This window comes from Coenobita brevimanus, chromosome 89 (genome assembly GCF_032717465.1).
Source record: "Coenobita brevimanus isolate Jiangsu-jjx chromosome 89, ASM3271746v2, whole genome shotgun sequence".
Classification (NCBI taxonomy): Eukaryota; Metazoa; Arthropoda; class Malacostraca; order Decapoda; family Coenobitidae; genus Coenobita; species Coenobita brevimanus.
Genome location: NC_137042.1, coordinates 28,567,030 through 28,590,705, shown reverse-complemented (window position 1 = coordinate 28,590,705; position 23,676 = coordinate 28,567,030). Strand labels below are relative to the sequence as shown.

Sequence of the window (23,676 nt, the reverse complement as noted above, 5' to 3'; positions counted from 1 at the left end):
AGGAGTTAAGGATACCTCTGACGGGTGGATGTTGGGAGGGTGGTGTGTAATACAGTCTTTTGATACTGTAATTGTTGTATTGTCTTGTGCATGAAATGGGTGTGTGTGTTTTTAATTTCTAGTGGAGGAATGTTTGGAGGTGGAATGTCTTGGAGACTTTTAATGGTAAACCTAATTGGTGCTGAAAGGAAGGATTTAGCATTTAAGGTGGCAGATCAGACAAAGAGGGAAAACAAGGATATCATAGGTGGGCAGTTTGTGAAGAATGTTGTAGGAGAGGTAGTGATAGACAGTTAGGACATTAAAGATCCCTGAAGAGTGCATTAAAACTGGCTGCTGAATGAGGAGTTTGACTGGAACAAGTAAGATTTGGAGTCAGCAGATCCAGTGTTTGGCCCCTTGGCCTTTGATTGATGCTGCTACAGTGAGCAGGACAATAGGCAGGATGTGGCTGGGGAAGGTGGTGGGTGTGTTTGGATTGACTGCTGAAATATTGAAAGCCTCAGGAGATGAAGGAGTGGGTTTAGAATTACTAATTTGATATATTCGATTATATATAAGTGTATTGCCCCAGATGGCTGACTGAAGCGTATGATTGTAAATGTGCGTAAGGGGAGGGGTGATGCCCTGGAAAGTGAAAATTACAGTATACAGGCTTAAAACTCTTGGACCAGATAATGAAGCTAATGAAGCATCCTAGAAGGTAATGTATGATAAGGGAAAGAGTGAATTTTGATAAGATGCAAATTGGGTTTATGCCAGGCAAAGGGACCACTAATGCCATATTCACTGTCTAAGGGCTTCAGGAAGAATATAAAGAAAAGAAAAGGGAGCTGTACAGCACTTTTTGTTGCTTTGGAGAAAGCCTTTGACAGAGTCCCTAGGGAGGAAGTGTAGTGGGCAATGAGAAAGCTTGGGATTTAGGATTAGCTGGTTATAATGGTTATGGTTATGTATGTGGGTGTCTGCACCCAGGCGAGAGTGAATGGCAATTTGAGTGATGAGTTTTCCATGAATGTAGACATGTTTGTGGGAATTTGAGATGTGGGAATATCATCCATGTTTAGGTCGAAAATTGTTGGCGAATCCTGTGGAGGTCTGTTTGGGAAGTTTTGTTTCTGGTGACTTGCCCCTGAATGTAACATGTGTTAGTCAACCAGATAAGTACTTGACATCAACATTTGGTGGTGTTCTTCGTGTTTGTTTTGCAGATGTTGGTGATCAGTTTGCATTAGGAGATCGCATTAAAGGTTTTTACCAGTTTCTTTTGTCAGAAGAAGCACATATTGTGCAGGTCTCCCAGAGTTGATGCTGTCAGGTGTGTTAAGTGATGTTGCTTGTGGAGTGTAGTGTCCTACAGCTGTGTTATGAGAGAGTAATATATATAATAATAACGTAATAAGCATCTGTATTTTTTCTATCTATCTGTACCTGTCCTGTCAATCTATCTATTTATCTATATTTGTCTATTTAAGTGGATAGATAAATAATCAAGAATTTATAAACATGTATGCTGGGAGGCATTGCTCTCTAAATATACCAAAGTAAACCAATCAATCATAAGGATATCTAATTCCATGATCTACAGTTAACTACATAGAGTTGGACAAACTAAGCAATTTAATTATATAAAACTGTGAGCATAGAATTGAAGATAAATAGTGTATGATAATAAAATTCTAATGTATTCTCTTTTCTTCAGGTTTACCCTGACTTGCCTAAGGAGCAGCCACCCCCATACACTGCCAATCACATGTAGTGGACTTTAGGGTACGCATCCACCCACCACACTTATGGGATGGAAGTACAATACCTTTATTAACAGACACAGTGTCTTCCATTTCTTATTCAATATACTTTACAGCCAGAAATGAAAGCATGGGTAATCAAACATCAAGAACTTTTAGTTAGTGGTACAAAATTGATGCTCTTTTATAAAATTATATATATATATATATATATATATATATAGAAAATGAGGTTTTCAGGGTTACCTTCAAGATATTAAAAGGCTATGGCATGAATGAATGAATGAATGAGGTTAGCCATTATTATAAGTACTATGGATCTACCTAATAATGCATGTAAATCAAATGGACCAAATCTGTATGATTTTGTATTTTACCGTTTCATATTGCAGCGGTCTCTGTGATGGCTTGTACTGTATTAAGTGAGAAGGTTGTGATGTCTGCATAGTAAATAAGTGTGTGTGTGTGTGTGTGTGTGTGTGTGTGTGAGAGAGAGAGAGAGAGAGAGAGAGAGAGAGAGAGAGAGAGAGAGAGACTAGCATTGAAGAATATATACAGTATATATATTTTAACCTTGTGGTAGACTCAAATCTTAATAGACTTGTAGGCTTTAATATTAATAGACTTTCATTGTATTTTAGGTTTGTATATAATTCATATTTTAACTGTAGCTAATCCAAAGCTACATGCCTCATAATTCAATACCTTTTAACAGGGCAGAAGTTGATCTTTACTGCTTGAACTATAAGTACTTTTGTATAGCCTATATAATAAAAGACATCCCCATCAGCTTATAGCAGTTAGGTGTAATTTCACATGTTACACTGTAAAACACGTTAAATTTTTCATCACATATTCATACACAATTATTAATTAATAACTAAATGGAGCAATAACTGTAAGCTGTAGTTTTAGCTTTCATAACCATCCACAAACACACCACCTTACTTCATAAACGTGCCACACCTACACCATCCATCCATCCATCCATCATCCAATCCTACGTTGCCCCGTGAGGAGCATAGGAGCCTGGGGCTAGGCAGTTGGTCCTGACATTTAAGATGAGAGTGATCAACCTCACTCATCCCTGAGTGGCATTACGTAAGCAATAAACCCCAACCACCCCATGGATATAAACCTTCACTGGCTCAATCCGATTGGAGCACAATAATTACCCACTAAACCACCAGTCGCCAAAATTTGGTTATATGGTTACCACCCAGCATTGTAAACGGTTTCCTGGCGTACAGGAAACCATTTGGCTTGTCACCCAGTGTAGAGTCACCCACAGGCAAAAGGAAGAGGAAAGAATGAAGGAATGAAAGACAGAAGAGGGAGTGTAAAGTCACCCATAGGCAGAAGGACGAGGAAAGAATGAAGGAAAGAACGATAGAAGAAGATGGAAGGAAAGAAGGATGGAGGAGAGGACAGGCCACACAGACACCAATAGCAGTAGGCTTTTATACAAATTGTATTTAATACATATTTTCTTGTCTTTCTCTCTATCTATCTATACCTATATATATATATATATATATATATATATATATATATATATATACTGTATATATATCCCATTGGATCCCAGGGGTGCTGGGCGAGGCATGGCGCTGATGGGTACTAAGCGTACCGCCCTCTGCCTATCGGCTCATGGTCGCAAAGCTCATAGGTCCCTACCCAGGGGTTCCCTACTTTATAAAGACTTGAAAAATCCCAGTTCTGTCCAATATTCCGGACACTGGGCTCCAATGGGATATATAATATTTTTACCTAGTGATAAGGTATAATGTCAGTTTATTTAAAAATCTATCTGTTCAGAACATACCATCCTGGACAGTAAGTTATATTACTTTTTGTACAGTAGAATGAATGATGATCATCAGGTGTGTGGATTGTTATACAGTACTGTATTTTAAATTGAAAGAAATGTTTAAGCAGGTACTGAAACATGAATAAATATTTTATATAAAAGAATATTTTACTGCAGATTCTCTTCCCCCCCCCCCTTTTCTTTTTCAGATACAGTACAGGTATCCATATGGAGAGGGTAAGTGTATTCAAGTACTTGGGTAGTGTGATGAGTGAGTGATGGAAGTTTTGGGGATGAAATGTTTGAAAGGGTACCTCAGGGAAGGAAGGTTGTTGGTTCACGGAAAGCAGTGATGAGAAATAGGGAGGTGAGTATGGAAGTTAAGAAGTCACTGAATGATATTACTGTACTGTGATCCCCACCATGACGTATGGAAGTAAGGCATGGACCTTGCTAGAGGGGAACAAATCAAGAGTGAGAGCAGAGGAAATGAGTTACCTTAGAGGAGCATGTGGAGTGACATGGAGGGACAGGTTGACGAATGAAGTAAGAGAACGTTGTGGGGTGGACGTGGATGTGATCAAGAACATTAGGAGAAATACACTGAGGTGGTTTGGACATGTGGAGAGAATGGCGAATGAAAGACTGATTAAGAGGGTGTACATACAGTAGGTGAAGTGGAGGGAGGGAGAGGGATGGGAAGACTAAGGATGAGGTGGAGGGATGGAGTTGAGCGGTATTTGAGGGAGGAGGGAGTGAGATGGGGGAGGGCAGTCAAATGGTGGGTGACAGAGCGACTTGGAGGCGTTTTGTCTGCAGCCACCCTTTGCGGGATTAAGGCATCAGGCCATAGATAGATAGATAGACAGTACAGGTATACCCCAGGTTAAGAGTGCAATTGGTTAAGTAAAAACCTATTGTTAGGCAGGGTATTGTATCTCAGGGTAGACTGAACATGTAAAGCACACATATACCTCAATAAACAATGCCTATTGATGCGATACCCCAGCTTAATGATGGGGGTAGAAATTCCACCATACCCCACCTAACAAGGGCCAAACCCCAGTTTAATGATTTTTTTTTTTTTTTAATGATTTTGATCATATTTTAGACTAAAATAGTGTGCTTAGGTTGATTTATGAACTGTTTTTAGACTTAGATTAATGTGTTTTAGCCATAGGTGGGGTGAGCATTGTCATGTTGGGGTACAGCTTACTAGAATTGATTTTTTTCCAGACTTATATTTGATGATTTTCAGCTTTTATTTATTGGTTTTAGTGAGTTATTTACAGGTGTTAGGGTTAGATTAGCTTCTTTTACAGCTGTTAGGCCATTTAGATTGGCTTTAAAGTTGTTTTTGTACTCATCTGGGTGGGTTTAGGACTAGGTTGGGGGGAAAATCCAAGGCTCAAAAATGCATCCCTATCCTTTACATGTTAAACTTACCCCGATATATGATACCCCACCTAACGATGGAATTTTACTTAATCAATTGCAGATTTAAACTGGGGTATATCTAGGGATGCATTTTTGAGCCTTGAGTTCCTCCCACTCAAATCCTAAACCCATCTACAGATATTGCATAGGACTGCCAGTTGCTTCTCGTTTTGGTGTCAGATATTGCTCTAATAGACCAAACAAAAAGCACCAGTTATTGTATAAGACCGGTTACTGTGACGACGTATAACTGAGAGTTTGTGCTATGTGACAACAAAAGTACAGTACCGGTAGGCTACTTATCTGATGATACAGTATATTCACAGCCTTAACCCTAACAAGTCAGAAAATGAAGATGGCAGCACAAAGAATCATTATTTCTGCAAGCAGTGATAAATTTTACAATATAATAACAAAAATTCATTAAGAAAAAGTTTGCAGCCAAACCTTTTTGAGACACCCTAGTTTTGTAGACTTTCTCTAGAGTAAGGGAAATTTGATATATGAGCGGATTTAGAGTGGTTTTTGCATGTATATGTTGATTTCCTTCCAGCATAATGAAATAATAAATGATTGTAAATTCCACAATGCCAGATATGTTTGTGTTTGAATAGAACCAACATCATCGCCTTGGCTCTGCTCAGAAACGATTTATATATATATATACAGTACTGTGTATATATATATATATATTTATATATATATATATATATATATATATATATACAGTACTGTATATATATATATATATATATATATATATATTATATATATATATATATAGTCAAATAGCTACTTTGGTTGGTACACCTTGAAACAAAGCCGGCTGCCACTCATCACTGACTCACTGTCATGAAGGCCAATAAGATTCATCATCGCGGCGACCTCGGGAGTCGGGACGATCGAAGAAAACACGAGTGTACACCATTTCAATTTGTCAGTGGCTGAAGAAAAGGATTAACATTTGCTTCATGGAAGGTAATGGGATATCTGTACGTTATAGCAGGCCGTAGATGTTTCTGGAGTTACGAGACGATGCACCTGTAAATATCGTTTCTGATGCCCTATGTATATTCTGTTTGGCTTACTCATGGACGAGGAGTGAATATTTTCCAGTGTGGGCTGTTTTTCATGAAACTCGTAAACGACGGGGCGGATTTGGTAATAGTTTAGGACAACGCAGGAATTTTAGGACTACCTTTGCTACAAAGTCGTTCTATTTTATCAAGGCAGTTTGGGTCGGGCGCTCTGGGACCTCACTCTGTTAGCTCTGTTGCCACATCGTCGCCACACACGTGTTCTCTCTCTCTCTCTCTCTCTCTCATATTATATATTAACTACTACTAATAGTATTGTCTTAATTTTTTCTCTTGTTTTCGACTTTTTTTCCACACCACCCCTGAGGTAAAAGTCTATAGGTGCTTTTTTTTTTTTTTTTTTTTAATAGCTTTCATGGCGGGAGACTGACCGAGTATGACCCACTCACGCAGGGCTGTCCCTCGTGTCACCACCTGACAACGTCTCAAAGGCAACTCTGACAAGTCTCATGAGATTTATACCAAACTATTGCTTTTTTACTGAATTACATCTATACAGTGTGTTTAAAAGTCATTTATAAGTAGTTACTAGCTTAAAATAGGAGAGTGAGAGAGAGAGAGAGGTGAACACAAATAATTACACGTGTGTCGGCGGCGATGTGACAACAGAGCTAACAGTGTGAGGTCCCAGAGCGTCCCACCCAAACTGCCTCCATAAAATAGAACGACTGTAGGCTACGGGAAGGTTCGACAGTTCTAACATTAGGCTTAGAATTTTATGCTATGATATTTTTGTGCAGTTTACATAATAGGCGAGATAATCAAGATTATCTTTTTGTTTCAGCCAAGTACAGTTCTTGCAGAGCAGTCTCCGGTAAGAATAGTGCTTTGGTGGATCAACTGCTGGTTGCAACTGCATTATTTCGTGGTAAATAGGAAATTCACAAGTGAAACTGCTCATTTACGATCATACAGAGATAAACATAACCTTAGTTTGAAGATAGAACCGAAAGAAGCCAGAATTAGACTATGTTTGATTAGGATGTTATGCCCAGGTTGGACCTGAAGAATGGCTAGGATATGTCGAAATATATTTCTAATACTTTTGTACGATTTTTATGTATCATTTGATTTTGGGGAAGGGGGCATCATCGTATCGGGAAAACACAGTTTCAGTTTGAAAGGTACTTGTTTTCTCGTTTTCAGAAACTACATCAAGTTAAACACCTTGGAATTATGCCTGCTTGCTGTCAGATGGTAATGCCTTTCCTCGTGCCGCCTCACCCCCTTTATTACCCTCACCAAAAAAATTTTGTGTAAATCATGTAAGATGTATTTAAATAATCCATATCTAACACAAAGGTTTAGAGTCACATAAGAATGACTGGGACAAAATTTATGTAAAAAGATACAGGTAAACTAGCGACAAACTGGGTTTGTATGATCATGTAGACTACAGTACGTAGGCTACCTTGACCAGTCTGCAGGATAAACAGCTTTCATTATATATATATATAGATAGATAGATAGATAGATAGATATGCAATATATATATATATATATATATATATATATATCCAATCCTACATTGCCTCATGAGGAGCGTAGGAGGCCGGGGCTAGGCAATTGGTCCCGACATTTTAGATGAGTGACCAGCCTCATTCATCCCTGAGTGGCATTATATGAGCAGTCAACCCCAACCACTCCTTGGATATTAACCTTCACCGGCTCAATCCGATTGGAGTGCAATAATTACCCAATAAACCACCAGGCGCCAAAATTTGGTTATATGGTTACCACCCAGCGTAGTAAATGGTTTCCTGGTGTACTGGAAACCATTTGTAGAGTCACCCACAGGCAGAAGTTAGAGGAAAGAATGAAGGAAAGACAGAAGAGAGTGTAAAGTCACCCATAGGCAGAAGGACAAGGCAAGAATGAGGGAAAGACAAGAGGATGGAAGGAAAGAAGGATGGAGGAGAGGAAAAGGCAGACACCCCGAGAGCCGCACTACATCGAATGAGTGGATAGTGAGCGTCCCCACCTACCACTATATAGATATACAGTATATATATATATATATATATATATATATATATATATATATATATATATATATATATATATATATATATATATATATAGATATATATAGATGGATAGATAGATAGATAGATAGATAGATGGATAGATAGATATATAGTTATATAGATGGATAGATAGATATATAGATATATATATAGATAGATAGATAGATAGATATATAGATTGATAGGTAGACAGATAGATAGATATATATAGATCTATATATATATAGATAGATAGATAGATAGATAGATATAGATAGATAGATAGATAGATTGATACATATATATATGTATATATATAGATAGATATATAGATATAGATATGTATATATATAGATAGATATATAGATATAGATATAGATAGATAGATATATATATATATATATATAGATAGATAGATAGATAGATATAGATATATATATAGATATAAATATATATATATAATATATATATATATATATATATATATGTATATATATATATATACACACACGTCTGTATACAGATAGATCGTAGATATAGACAATCTCTGATTTTATGTTAATTATGTTAGCTGCAAGAGTGAGTTTAAAATCCACTGTATACAACTTGACCTCATATTTTGTACGTAGAACAGCATAGTTGTTTAGTGCCAAACCCTTTGGGGGGCTCTTGGCCTAAGAAGGAGCAAATACTACCGAAGAAGACCCTGAAGAGGTCATGATATATTGAATTTGACGTCGCATTCATAAAGAATAGTACTATATTTGTAAAGTCTCAACATAACAATCCTTCAGTATAATTCAGATCCCAGTGAAACATCACGTAACAGTTGGGCACAGGAAGATTGCTGGAGCTGCCCTGGGGGCTCCAGTCTGGCCTACAACCAGTGCCTCAGAGCTTAATGCGATTGGGCCAGCCCCGGCTGCTAGCAGTTGATCCGACCGGTTATGTCTGTACTACCACGTGAAGGCGCCCCTTTTCCAGCACCAAGTCCCCTGTGCTACCGATAAAACTGTCTTGGGTTTATTCCGGTTCAGTCATGCCGGTTAGTTCAAATGCAGTCAGGCTGTCCACTGCCATTTTGGCCAACTGACTAATTCTGTTCCAAGCAGATCAGGTAACTTCGGGTCCTTGCACAGTAGCCTACATCTAGTCCAATCCTGTCGTGTGAAATGGTGCACTAGAAAATTATGCACACTCAAGTAGAAGTGCAGTATATTTTCATCATCATCATCATCATCATTATCCTGACCTCTTTTCCCACCCAAAAATGGGGTGAGGTAAAGGACAGTTTTAATCCTCTGCCCACCGTCCAGGCTTGGAAGGGGGTCTGAGCCGTGTTGGCAATAAAGAGAAGGTTGGTAATACAGAGAATATTCAGGTGGAGGCATAAAAAAAAAAAAAAAATTAAGGAAGAGGTACTGGAAAGCCTCCTGGGCTGGCTGATCAAACTTCTCCCAGCCGAAAATTCTTTCATTGGTTGAATGGAATCGTGTAGAGGTAGTAGGTATTTAATATATCATTGTACTGAAAAAGTTATCATCCACAGTAGACATCCACACTTTCCCCAGCCTCCCCCACCTAATCACTCCAACCCCTTGGATCCAATGTTATTGTCTTTTATTCTTGCTAACACCAGGCGATTTTCTTCAGCTTAGGACAGACTTTCGTACTAAATTAATTATATATAATTATCATTAACCCGCATGTGTCTGGAGATCTTTAATAAATTGTATATAATAATCTGTTCATTAACCAGAGTAAGAAAAAAAAAATCCTGGGAGTGAACGCGAAAGCTAAGAAGGCGTCAAGTTTGGGAATGTGCTTAACCTTTTCAAACCGGCGAGGTGCTTTACTGATTACCTCTCTTGAGTCCAGTATCACCCAGAGGTACTGTTTGGGTAATTTTCAAATCATAAATAATAACGGAACCCAAAGGTTCTCAATGAGCTTTGCGACTATGAGGTGAGAGGCGAAGCGCTGTATGCTAAGTACCCTCCCAACCAGGTCCAAAGTGCAGCAGCCCTAGGCTCTGGAGGTCAATATATACTAATTTCAGACGAATTTAGTGAACTTAGAGGAGATCTCCACTAATTAGAGGATTAATGAAGGCTATATCCAACTCCTACCGGTACCTTTTGAAGTATCTCCTATGCTGACGAAAATTATCCCGGAACTGCATGCAAGAATGAAATGAAAAGTACGTCATGGAATTCAAGGGGATAATGGTTGGAAGGTGGTAGAGTTGGGCAAGAGAAGGAAGATGATGAAATTACGTAGGTGGTCAAGCAGGGAGTAGGTTAAGAACATGGTTATTGCCTTGCATCCGATGACATAATTTTATTATAACCTTGTGATCTCCAGACTCTTTTACTCAAATTAAGGGAGACCTTTTGGAGTGGTAAAAGCTGTAGCCCTAACCAACGACTCCATTGTTGCAGATCCTACCGAGACTGAATAAAATCGCTTTGCAGATAGGAAGAACAAAATAATAAAACAGCCCATTGGACTGAGGTAATTACAATGTTGATGGTGGTAGGGTTGGGGGCAAGACTGGGAGGAGGGTGAAATTTAGTAGGCGGTGAAATTATAAGAAGCAGGTTAATCCCTTTTGTAAGATCACCATTTTATATTATTCTAGTGACTTTCTTGCGATTTCATTGATCATTAGAGAAACTTCGAACTGAAGAAGCTGAATAGTCTTCATTAAACCCTTCACTGCAAGAGTCTCCGTTAAAATCTTATAAAAGCGTATGACATCTGCAAAAATAAGATGAAAAACACGTAACCGGACTGAAGGTGTTGAGAACGTTGAGGTTTTGAAGGTGGCAAGGTTGGGTGCAAGATTAGCAAGACGGTAAGGTTTTGGATAGGATTAGTGGAGCGGGGAGTGGGTTATGCATGTGTTATATGAAGGACCAGATGCTCCAGTGCGCTTCTTGTTAATTTCACCCGATATCATCTTTCTTGAGCACGAAACCCTTCCAAACTTGTGCCAATTAATAACCAGGGTTTGGATATAAATCGCCCTCATCTTACCTCTTTTTCCTCATTAGGAAGGGGTGGAGTGTGAGGAGAATTATTTCTGTAAATGTGAAAAAAAAAAAAAAAATGGCGGCACGTCTTGTTACTGTATGAAGCGTTAATAATTGGCAAGACAAGGCTGCTATTTGCTTCACCGAATCCCGTACTACTTTCACTCCCTAAAGCCCAGACTGTGATAGGTGGGGTCGCCCACAACTTATTCACTTGATGTGCTAAGTCAAACGTTTTCATGTAACCGAGGAAACCGTCGATTACACTGAGTGATAACCAAATAACCAACGTCTGGTGATGTAGTGAATTTGGGTGGTCCAATCAGATGTTACCTATAAAGGATAACGTCTGAGATGATGAGGGTTTATTACACAACAACACTAAGGGAAGAGCAGCTGGTCACTCTTGCCTTAAATATGTAGACTAATCAGCCTAACCCCGGTCCCCTACGCTTCTTATGGGACAGTGGAGGACTGGATGATAAACAGAAAACGCCAGTCCACAGTTAGCTCCGAACATGCATGAACCTTAGTGAAATGTCCAAAAGTAGTCCCAGAGAAAGAACCCTCAGTAACCGGGGAGAAAGATGGAAATTTTACCAGCCCAATCAAACTCGCATGCAAAGAATCAACACCCAGGAATTATTAACACTGTCTGGAGCCGGTGATGTATTGTATTGGTTTGCTCCTACCACCATTAGACGACTTACTCAGGTGAGGAAGGAGTTCAGTTAGTAAGTGGAGCCCGACAGGGCTAAGAGGGTTATATAAACCGGAGACTAATAACAGCTGAATATCTTGTGGTACAGAGGGTGAAATTCCAAGTCGTCCTCCTAGTAAAGAAAATGGCAGATCGGTATTTCTTGGTTCATACCGTCATATCTCCTACAGTATTTTGTGTGTAGGATAATTTAACACTTTTGAAGCATAAACCAAAGTCGTGACCAAACTAACGCGTCCCTGATGGTATGATTTTTAGCAATTTTTTTACCATCTCTCACGAAGCTAGTCTTTTCCCAAGAACATACTCATTTCCTAATCCTTACATCACCGCACATTTCATCATAATCTGCCCACTATAATTTAGGCAACACTTGTGTACTTTTAATGCTAGGGCAGTCATGGTGAGCCAGTATGGCAGGCTTTTCACATATTGACGTTGATTGCGGTCAGTGATGGTGTGTGACGGCTGGGATGCGATGTGACGAGAATATACTTTTATTTACTCTATGCCAAAAAATTGCCATCTTTCTATCTTGAATGCTGAGCTGTAACCAGAGATTAACATACTCTTAAACATATCGCTAGTCATGAAGAAGTGCCGTGGAAAGGATGTACAGCCGTATTGTCTTATTCTCCTTTCGAAAGAATATGTTTTAAAAGGTCGAAAATCACCAAATCAGTATGAAGGAATTGTATTAGTGACTGGGAACGTAATGATAAACTTTCTTGAGCTTAAGTTGGTTTGTTTATGCTCTTAACACTCACAGCTATCAAGCATTTCACCGCCACAGTAGACAGCATATTAACAAAAAAGTTATGAAAAAAAAAAAAAAAGTCTTGTAATTCAGTGGTATAGGGAGTACTATATTGTAAGAGTACTTTACGGCTTCTGGACGATGACGTATTTCTCATTTTGATCACACTACGACCAGATAGTTTTTCATAAACTCGGAAAGGGCCTTCCAAAGTGAATGGGTTAATGAAGACCATATAACTCCCCCCGTCCCCCCGTTAGAAAAGTCTCTCGTAAGCTAAATAAAGTCGTCGGAAAGTAATTAGAATAAGATGAAAAAATATCATGGGAGCGACATGGTTAAGATCTGTTAATTTGATTCTGTCGCTGCCGGATGCCATGCTTGCGAAGTGGTTTTACTGTTGCGGACATACAGTTATACTTCATCACGGTAAATAAAGAGACTGAGCGCAATGACTTTCATGACCAGTAATGCGATCGCCAGAGCCCAACACATCTCTCTTATTACATTAGAGATAAGAACTGCATAAAGTAGAGCGATATTGTTCCTCACAAATGTCTGTCTGAGGATTTATGATTCATTGTAACACTGTTATATGGATAAATTGTGAGGAATTAGCCTAGGGATTACTTAGAGAGGATCAGTGAATCGAACTGTTTTGAGATAACTGATATGTGCATGCCAGTAAAAGTAATATCCATGTGTGAGAATTTTTGCGCTAACTGGGAAAGGCTTGTACGAGTATTATGAGAAGTAATTATGTGGACTTCTGTAAAAAGGGAGGAGTAATTGCGAGATATGCTCGTGCTGAATACGCTAATTGTATGAAGCATTATGATTAATGGTTATAGAAGAGTTGTAAGAAAGATTTGTAGATAATCAATGCAAGGAAAGCCCATGAGGAGTGTTGTGGAAAAACGATTGGCCAATTTTATGTGAATAAATATATTGCAACAAAGTTGTATCCTTCTTAGCCAGACAGATGTATAAGAGTTGCAGATGGTTACTGTACAGTTTACAATGGAATGGCGATCATGTAACACCCACCGTCCATACTGAACACACGCTAGGGCAGTCTCATACGGGACTGGTGTGTTGATATTACCGGGGGTATTTTTACATGATGGGTCGTCAGTACACAACTTCTCCCCCAGAGCTGGTTAAAGTTACCTGGAGGGTCATGAACACATCACTGCAACGTGTGATGGGACTGAAGTTCACCTCCATTCGAGAAGGTTCGGTTCTGCCATATACATCTTATAAACTAATACGGGCAGTTTTAGAAGAAACTGTTGTTAACTTGGACTGATACAGCATATTCACTTTGTCTTCCTGAAGCCTCTATAGTCACATACAAGTTTAAGCCCTTCAGTCCCCTGAAGGGTTGTTTTATATTTGTTCTTGCTATAGTCAGACGAATTTATTGAACTCAAATCCACCATCACATTAGAGGGGCTAAGTGAAGCTCTATCTAACCCCTCCAGTTCGAAAGGTATATCCTAAGATCAATAAAGCTCTCTGCAGATAGCAAGATTGACATAGAAAATACGTCATCGAAAGCAAAGTGTTATTACAAAAGGCGTGAAAAATAAAAAGAAAGTGTTAGAAGGAATTTCTCCCGTCGAACAAGCAAATGTAAAGGATGAGTCATTAACAAGTGTTCTGCTCCAAGCTGTTATCTCGGTCCCCACCCACACAGCTTCTTAAATCAGGGCACAGGAACCGGATTCACACACACGATTGCCACACATCTCTGTTGTAACTCTGATCTGCTCTGGCAGGACGGACAAAGAAAGGAAAGTACAGAATCCTTGCTTTTGAGAGGTGGTTTCAGCATTTGTTAAAAGGGGTGGGTGTGCCTAAAATTTTTCCCCTTTTTCTTTATTGAGAACAACCATGAAATCGAAATTTATGGTAATAAGACAGAACTGTTTATCCACTGTTACATTTTATTGCACAGTAATTTACTACAAAGGCTAATCAACAGTCAGATACACGTATTTATGAGTTTCATTCAGCATTCTGTGTACTTGTTGCAGAATTAAGAATGGCACAGACGAAAAACGGGAGGGGGAGGGGGATCCGCACTATCGGAATCCCTCCCATCCCTATGGATCAGTCACTGGGATTCTTGTTGTCCCTAAGTGAGCCGAGGTTGCAACAGGGATTTGATTATAAGTTTGTAAATCTAGCTCCATATACTAGTTATTGAATGTTGGCTGGGTTCTAGCTAAATATGTTCCAAGTATGTACTACAAGAATTCAGAAAATATTTCCCAGTTTGTTTAATTACTAACGTTATGAAATATTATGGGACATTTTTTGCCACTCACCATGAAGCTAGGTATATGAAACAGAAAATCCGTGCCATGGTGAATAGGTAAATAATTATTATTTTATAAGTGTACGTGCATGGAAGCTTAACTCATGATCCAGTGTGGCATGTTCTCCACTCTCTTCCCTGACACATCACAGATAGAATCATATATGATCTATGGGCAGAGAAGCATACCAAGCAGCTGTCTTACCTTAGGAATATTTGCCAGCGGAATAAAATGATAAATAAAAGAGGTGAAATATTAGGTGAACCTTTGTCTCTAATTTTGCAGAAGAATAAATGATGATGGGTTCAGATTACACAAAACATCAGTGAGGTCAGGTGGCGATTTTGCTAGGAAGTTACCAGTGTCGGAGTCGTCACAGATAACCTATCGACTACAGTGACTTTCTGTGAGTTGAAGAAAATCGTCAGTCGTCGGTCGTAAGCTGAGTAAATAATGAAATTTTGTTTTCTCTCCCAGAATGTGAACAATTTTTTTATTTTTTAAGTGTTGTTCGTTTATCCTGATAGCAGCAAAATTGCCAGTCATTTGTCGAGATATATTGCAAGGTAAAAATATAAATCGCAGCCAGAATTACTAGCGCCTTCATCCCTCCCGGCAGATAACAGTGTAGTAGCTATCGTGAAGAGGCAGCCGCTGGTGCACTGGATATCATAATAACTGGCCGGTCAGACTGATGGGCACAATTTGTTTTCCCTATGTCTCTGTTCGCTCAGCAGTGTGGCTGGGGACCTGTATGTAAAACCGAAGATCTTGGGTGTTTGTGTGTAGATCTTTAAACCGACCTCTGCCGCTCGTATTTTTAGGAAGACTGAAGGCCACATCAAGGTGTAGACTATCATTTCCACATCTTGGGAAAAATTCAGATTCCATGATTTTCGTGGCATTTCTTTCTTAGCGGTTTCTTTAGATTGCTAGACATTCTGTTAGTTACTTGTATGCCATTGCCATCTGTAAATTACAACCAGATTTTAAGGTGCATAAAGCAAAATAGATCGTTGAGAAAAAGGTGTTACTAAAGCTCCCGTACTAACGAGATTATGAGAACTAAGCAAAACTGTCTGCATCAGCGACCATTTTACAGTCGAGAGGCATAAATCCAACCCTTCTTTTTCTTCTGCCATGGTGATCATCTGGGGAGCACGCAGATGTGTTTCGCCCACCACACACATCAGTTGGCATATGAACACCTGCGCCAGCGGAGGGCCTGAGAGGGTGAGGGGCTGGCCGGGGATGTGGTTGTCATTAACCTTTTCGCCGCCGCTACAGCGCTTGGTTGTTTTGCTTAGGTTGACGACGGAAGATTTTGTTCACCCGAGAAAGATTCTAGCAATCACAAGCTTCAGAAACTAGCCCGAGTCTCCCTTTCTTTGCAGTTGGTACCGTAAACCTGAGAATACACAGTAACGCCAAACGATTTTCCTCATTTGGAAGGAGTCTTAGCAGGCAAAGAACTAAGTAACCGAGAATGTGTCTATATGCACTCTCTGCAGTAAGAATAAGATAGAACAGCTGAGAAATTTTTTGTGTAAACATCTTTTGAGTGGAAGAAGAAACATATTACTGTATTATACAGACTTAAACAAGGTAATATATGAAATCCATTAAGAAGGTGTCTGTATGTTAACTCTGCAGTGAGGAAGAGTACTATACCAACAGAGATAATTTTGCCGTGAACTTCTTTGGAGTGGAAGGAGAAAAATTTTATCACTGAGTGGAAGGAGCACCATCTGATCAAAGACAGTTTTGGTGTGAATTGCATTTGAGTGGAAGAGGGAACATTCTGACGCAAACGAACATATTATAGAAGAGATCTTCCAAGATTGAGTGTGGAAAAGACTGAGTGATCAGGAGTAGTCTTGCAGTGAAAAGTTTGTGAGTTAAAGGAGAAGCACTATAATAAAAAGTAAAGAGAAAAATTTTCTTGAGGTGACAAAAACATTCCAGCACTATAACTAGGGGACAAGTAACAGTGCAAGAAACACTGAATAGTGTAGTGAAAGGAAGTTGACGATAATTTCCCCAAGTGCGTAGCAGCCAGATTACTCCTACGCTGCTGACTTCCTCCCTTCCCGTTACATTATTCCATCTCACATTCGTTGTCTCATTCCTTACCTCCTTCCTTCGCCCACATTCATTCCCCCTAACATTCATCCACGCCTTCCTTTAATCACACTGCTTCCCCTCCTCCCTAACCAGTTCCCTCCCGCCCTGACTCTCTCCTTCCCTCATTTATGCTCATTTACTTCCACCCTGACTCAGTCTCTCCCTCTCTTCTTATTCCCTCTCTCCTTCAGCCACACTCGTCCACTCTTTTCTTGTCTCATTTCTTCCCTCCCTCCCTCCTAGTGTCCCCAGCCATGGCCACACGAGAGAGGTTACTTGCGAAAGACTCCTCGCCCCTGCCTCCCTCTGAGCGTCCCTACCCTTCATCGGCCGCCATCAACCAGTGCCTCGACGAGATACTCAAAGGTACGCTGCGTAGGGCATGGCCAGACCTGACTTGATCATAGAAATGTATTTACTTTTGAGGGACCCTAACGTTACTTTAGAACTGGTCGCTACTTCTGACAATATTTTCTTATAACAATAGACTAATAGTTTTTTGAGGGACGCTTACTTGGTCTTAGCACCGTAACTACTGAGGGACGCTGACCTTATCCCGGCACTGTAACACTTTCAGATGAGTCTTTTGAATATCTAATAGCACTATCATTCCTGGGGGACCCTAACTTTGTCCTAGAGCCCTAGCTTCTGAGGGGCTTAAAGTCTGTTCTAGTATCATAGCTTCCCAAACTGCTGAATAACCCTATCTTTTTTTAGAGTTTCTGAGGGGTATTTACCTAGTCATGTATGCACTACTTATGACCCGCACTTATTTTCCAGAATATTTTTGCTTTCGGTCTTTTCACAGTAGAGAAAAGGCCTAAAAGTTTGCTTACAGTTTAACCACTTCACTGCTGTGACACGCTTGATATTTCCTACTGCCTACCATTGAACGTTTTTATTTATTAAGAAAACCCACTTTACTCCGAGCCAGCCAGCTTGTTCATAGATTCATACCTTTTCCTAACAGCCGCTTGTAATTGGCCAAAATAATTTTCTTGCTGTTGATAATATGGTGATCTGTGTCTGACTATTTACCCATTTATTCACAAATTTCACTCTGGCCTTGCGTGAGTCTCGGATGTTGACTGAGAAGTTGAAGCTCAGGGAAGAAGTTGGCTGGCGCAGAGTACAGCAGTAAAGGCTACGGCATTTCTCGGCATTTCAAACAGTCTCTCCTTAACTTGAATCAAATCTTCTGGAGACAGCATGAATAAAATTAAAAAGACGTTCTCGTGGCAAAGGGTAAAGGCAAGTGGAAGGATCTGTGGATAATGTGATGTAGAAGCTGATGTTGTGGGGAGGGTAGAAAGTATCTATGAGATGGTTCGGCCATCTGAAGTAAATGGATAGTGAGAGGCTGACTTAGTGTACAAGAGAGAGAGAGAGAGAGAGGTGCAAGAGCATGGGATGTGTGCAGTGGGAGGAGGGGTTGTTAGAGTAGGAACAGAAATTCCTGAAGGTGCTTTTTCGAGGCCACCCATCCCAGGATGTGATGTCAGATAAAAGACAGACAGAGGCAGTGGACAGAAAGAATACAAAAATGAATTGCCGAAAACCCGGGCCCCGATCTGTCGACGCAAGGTAAAGACCCTCCTCCATCAAACCTTGCGCACGGACTCGCCATACAACCTCCATGACCTTATTGACCTAATCAGTTCATCATCCCTTCGTTCCTTCATGGAGCTGTAGAGCCGACCAATTTTGGATTTTTTTTTTCTTTTGTTAGATAGGATAGGAATGATGAGAAATCATGGACAATAGCCATAAAAGTACAGTACTCACGGAAGCCTAAAAGGTTGATTTTGAGGTCGATTCTCTCTTTGCTGGCGGCTGAAATGTTCGGAGTAACGCCCGTAGACTTCATCGGCCGCCGTAACACCCAGCGAGTTTAAGGTAGGAGATCTTCGTTTTCTTCATGGGTAACTCTCTCAAATGACCAGGGGACACTCTCGGAAGGTATATAGACGATGTGGAAACTGTCCCCAAGCATAAGTACGTGCGAGGGAGCATTACGACATTCGAGTGAGTGGCATTTTTCAGATAGTATTCGTATTATTGGATTTTCTAGTTTTCACATGTAGGCTAAACAAGTGTTTGGCCACACATGTACAGTATATTTTACATTTGCGTTTTTTTTTTTCGCACAACAATTTATTCTTGCACATAGTACTCACTATGTTTCTTCTCTCGAACACACAAGACACATTACATAAGTTATGTATACTTACACTGCTCTTATGAAATCACTTAGCCTACACTAATTTATATATACATTACAGTTACTTATGAAATAACTTACACTAATTTATGTGTACATTACAGTAACACTCACAGGCGTCTTTTTTTTTTTTTTTTTCGCACATACCACAGTTTTGTCCCTCTTAGAAGTGGAGGAGAATGTGATATTTCTCAAAGCATGGGATTAGGCACAACCCCACGTTACACTCCACACATCGGTACGTGGTGTCTTTCTGCTGGGTCCGTGGCATCTGCGTTAGGGTCTTTTCTTGTGCCTTGTGCAGTGATAAGTTTATGGAAGTGGCGTTCGGTGGGGCACAGGGAGTTGCCACCGCTGCGTGGATGTTGACAAGTCCCATGATCACGCCTGTGGATGCCAATCAGCTCCCTACACAGCTCTTTGATGAACCCCTCAAAGGTCTCGCTGGGTCCCATGGTGCTGGCGTGGAGGATGTGAGTTTTTAGTACCGTTATATCCAGAAGATGGAAGAACAGTTTCTTGTACCACTACATCGTGGGCCTGGCACAGTCCACACTTGAAATCATGGCATCAGACTGGTCCACTTGCCACTTGTTGAAGTTATAATCAGTTACCGCCTCCAGCTTCCAAATGTGAACAAGTTTCTTATTGCAGTCATGGTGAGGTGCATCAGGGGGCGGTGAACCGTCGACAACAGGTTCACTTCTCGGTTGTGGTGCCAGGTGGTGGTGGGGATATTGTTCGCCTGGTAAAACACCACCTCCTTCCTTTCCAGCTTCCAGTCCACCTGTCCCATGTGCCTCCGGGTTTTCTTTACTATCCCGCAGATACCTGTCTCCTGCTGGCGCAAGTACCGAGTGAGAATCAGGCTAATGTACCAGTTGTCCAGGTACAGGACGTTCCCACGATGAAGGTATTTCTTCATCATCGTCTTCACCACAGACCCTGATAGTCCAGTTGAACTTCTGTCTTTCATAGTTTCTGTCTGTGCACCTGTGTACATGATGATGTCCTGCACATACCCGGTCTTGCAGTCACACATGACGAAAATCATGAACCCGAAGCGGTGTCTCTTGCTTGGGATATACTGCCTGAAGGCGATGTTTCCCCTCCATAACATGAGACTCTCGTCTATCAGGTCTCTGTAGAGGGAGAGAAAGAGGTAGAGAAGCGCACCCTCAGGTGATCAAACACCAGTCTCTCTCTCTCTCTCTCTCTCTCTCTCTCTATCCAGACACCATAATCCCCTAAGGGGTGGCCGTTTTACTGAGTTGTTTTACCGGGAGAGGCACTAACCCTCCGCCAACCCACTGGCTGTCACGTATGGAACACGTATGGGTTGGCGATATGGTTACCACCCAGCATTGTAAATGGTTTCCTGGCTTACAGGAAACTATTAGGCTGATCACTCAATGTGAAGTCACCTGAAAAGGAAAGAAGAGTAATAAAAATTGACAGGAAAGATGGGAGAAACGGGAAGAGACAGGGCAGACATAGAAAAAGTGTGATATAGGTGAAGGAAGAAGTAGGCAGCACTACATCAGGCAAGTGGGTGATGGTCACCACCACCTGCCACAAAAACAACACATCGGTATATTTGAACTCTGTCTTACCTTAACATCCCACTTACATAAGTGAGAAAGGTAAATGAATCAGTCATTAAAACAAAAACGAAAAAAACAACAGTATATTTTGCCTCCGTCTGGCTAATATGTTATATTTTAAACATGACCTATGCAAAGACACCCCTTAGCTGACTTTTTTTTTTTTTTTTAGGTTGTTTACTGGTTCTTTAGGCCATATGCTTTTTATGTCATTTGACACTTTAAGCCATTATGACCTAATCAGAGACGGTGAATAAAACCCACACTTGTAGACGAAGAATATAATTACCAAACAGTTTCGGTGGACACTGCCACCATCTTCAGTGATCAAGATAGTGAGAGGGAATGACATATTGACTATACAAGAGTTCCTTTTTATGCATGTGTGTGTGTGGAAGGGGGGGTAAAGGTGGGGTGGGGTAGATTGTAAGCGGGGATAAACCCCAGGGAGGACCTTACCGGGCAGGTCAGGTGTAATTCCTATCTGACCCTACCTGTGTCTTAGCAGGAAGGGACATTTCCACTAGGGACCTCATTATTGGATCTAGCTTGTACATACCTTCACTAAGGTTGAAATTCTCGTATTTCTGGATACACATGGCTTCAATAATCTTTCGTTTCCGAAAGTCATGACTTCTATACAATAGATGGCTACCTTGCCAGTCAATTCTGTGGTTGGCTTCACAAACATGGTTAAATATTGCATTATTTAAATTACATGTTCTTATGGCATACTTGTGTTCCTTAATCCGTGTTTCCAAACTACGACCTGTTTCTCCTATGTAAACTAGTTCACAATCTTTGCAAGGAATTTTATATATGCCTGCTTCTGAATATGTTGTACATTTGTTCTTTACTAACATTGCTCTGATGGTGGAGGTATACCTAAATGCTATATTTACCTCACTACTGTAACCTATTAACTTTAACATATTCAAGTCTGCAACATAAGGCAAAGTGAGGAAACGTTTCATTTCTGTGGTGGGTTCTTTAGGTACGTAGTAAGATCGCCTAGCGCGGAGGTATGCTTGTTTAATGAACCATTTGGGATACCTTAGGTTTTGGAAGATTTCCCAAATGAGATTGTTTTCTTCTTGTATATGTTCTGGACTGCATATTCTAAGGGCTCTAAGGAACATTGATGAGATAACAGACAATTTTGTGGCAGAATGATGATACGAAAAATAATGAATGAACAAGTTACAACTGGTTGGTTTCCTATACACCTTAAAGCTAAGTGAATGATTTTGCTTCATCACCAGCACATCAAGAAAGGGAAGAACACCCCCGTTCTCCCACTCAACTTTAAATTTAATGGAGGGAGCAAGATTATTTAGGTGTGTGAAAAACTCGTCAAAATTATCAAGTGCTGAAGGCCAAAATGAAAATATGTCATCAACATAACGAAACCAAATGAGATGAGGGGGAGAAACTCGTGGCAGTAGTTCCGTTTCATAATACTCCATATATAAATTGCTTAAAATGGGTGACAATGGAGAACCCATACCCATACCAAAACATTGCATGTAGAAGTTGTTGTTAAATGAAAAAGCATTCGAAGTCACACATAATTTTACAAGTTCTATGAAACTGTCAGCTGGCATACCTAAGTCAATATCACATTCTGGCAATTTGTTAGCTAGAAATTCCCAAACATCATTAATGGGAACTTTGGTAAACAATGAATCAACATCGAAGCTAACCATTTTACCGGAGAAAAAGTCAAGTGATTTAATTTTCTCTGTAAAATCCGAAGCTGACAGTTTCATAGAACTTGTAAAATTATGTGTGACTTCGAATGCTTTTTCATTTAACAACAACTTCTACATGCAATGTTTTGGTATGGGTATGGGTTCTCCATTGTCACCCATTTTAAGCAATTTATATATGGAGTATTATGAAACGGAACTACTGCCACGAGTTTCTCCCCCCTCATCTCATTTGGTTTCGTTATGTTGATGACATATTTTCATTTTGGCCTTCAGCACTTGATAATTTTGACGAGTTTTTCACACACCTAAATAATCTTGCTCCCTCCATTAAATTTAAAGTTGAGTGGGAGAACGGGGGTGTTCTTCCCTTTCTTGATGTGCTGGTGATGAAGCAAAATCATTCACTTAGCTTTAAGGTGTATAGGAAACCAACCAGTTGTAACTTGTTCATTCATTATTTTTCGTATCATCATTCTGCCACAAAATTGTCTGTTATCTCATCAATGTTCCTTAGAGCCCTTAGAATATGCAGTCCAGAACATATACAAGAAGAAAACAATCTCATTTGGGAAATCTTCCAAAACCTAAGGTATCCCAAATGGTTCATTAAACAAGCATACCTCCGCGCTAGGCGATCTTACTACGTACCTAAAGAACCCACCACAGAAATGAAACGTTTCCTCACTTTGCCTTATGTTGCAGACTTGAATATGTTAAAGTTAATAGGTTACAGTAGTGAGGTAAATATAGCATTTAGGTATACCTCCACCATCAGAGCAATGTTAGTAAAGAACAAATGTACAACATATTCAGAAGCAGGCATATATAAAATTCCTTGCAAAGATTGTGAACTAGTTTACATAGGAGAAACAGGTCGTAGTTTGGAAACACGGATTAAGGAACACAAGTATGGCATAAGAACATGTAATTTAAATAATGCAATATTTAACCATGTTTGTGAAGCCAACCACAGAATTGACTGGCAAGGTAGCCATCTATTGTATAGAAGTCATGACTTTCGGAAACGAAAGATTATTGAAGCCATGTGTATCCAGAAATACGAGAATTTCAACCTTAGTG

General features: G+C 40.0%; 1 protein-coding gene across 2 annotated transcripts in view; it reads left to right on the top strand.

Annotated features, from left to right (window-relative positions):
• Nucleotides 1-1,906, top strand: part of LOC145411455 (sodium- and chloride-dependent glycine transporter 1-like) — a 77,312-nt gene extending 75,406 nt beyond the window's left edge. For both annotated transcript variants that reach the window (XM_080281500.1, XM_080281499.1), the window contains exon 12: nt 1,703-1,906. In XM_080281500.1, the coding sequence (XP_080137626.1) occupies nt 1,703-1,759 (57 nt within the window). In that variant the 3' untranslated portion in view covers nt 1,760-1,906. The remainder of the gene's footprint in view (nt 1-1,702) is intronic.
• Nucleotides 1,907-23,676: the final 21,770 nt, after the last annotated feature.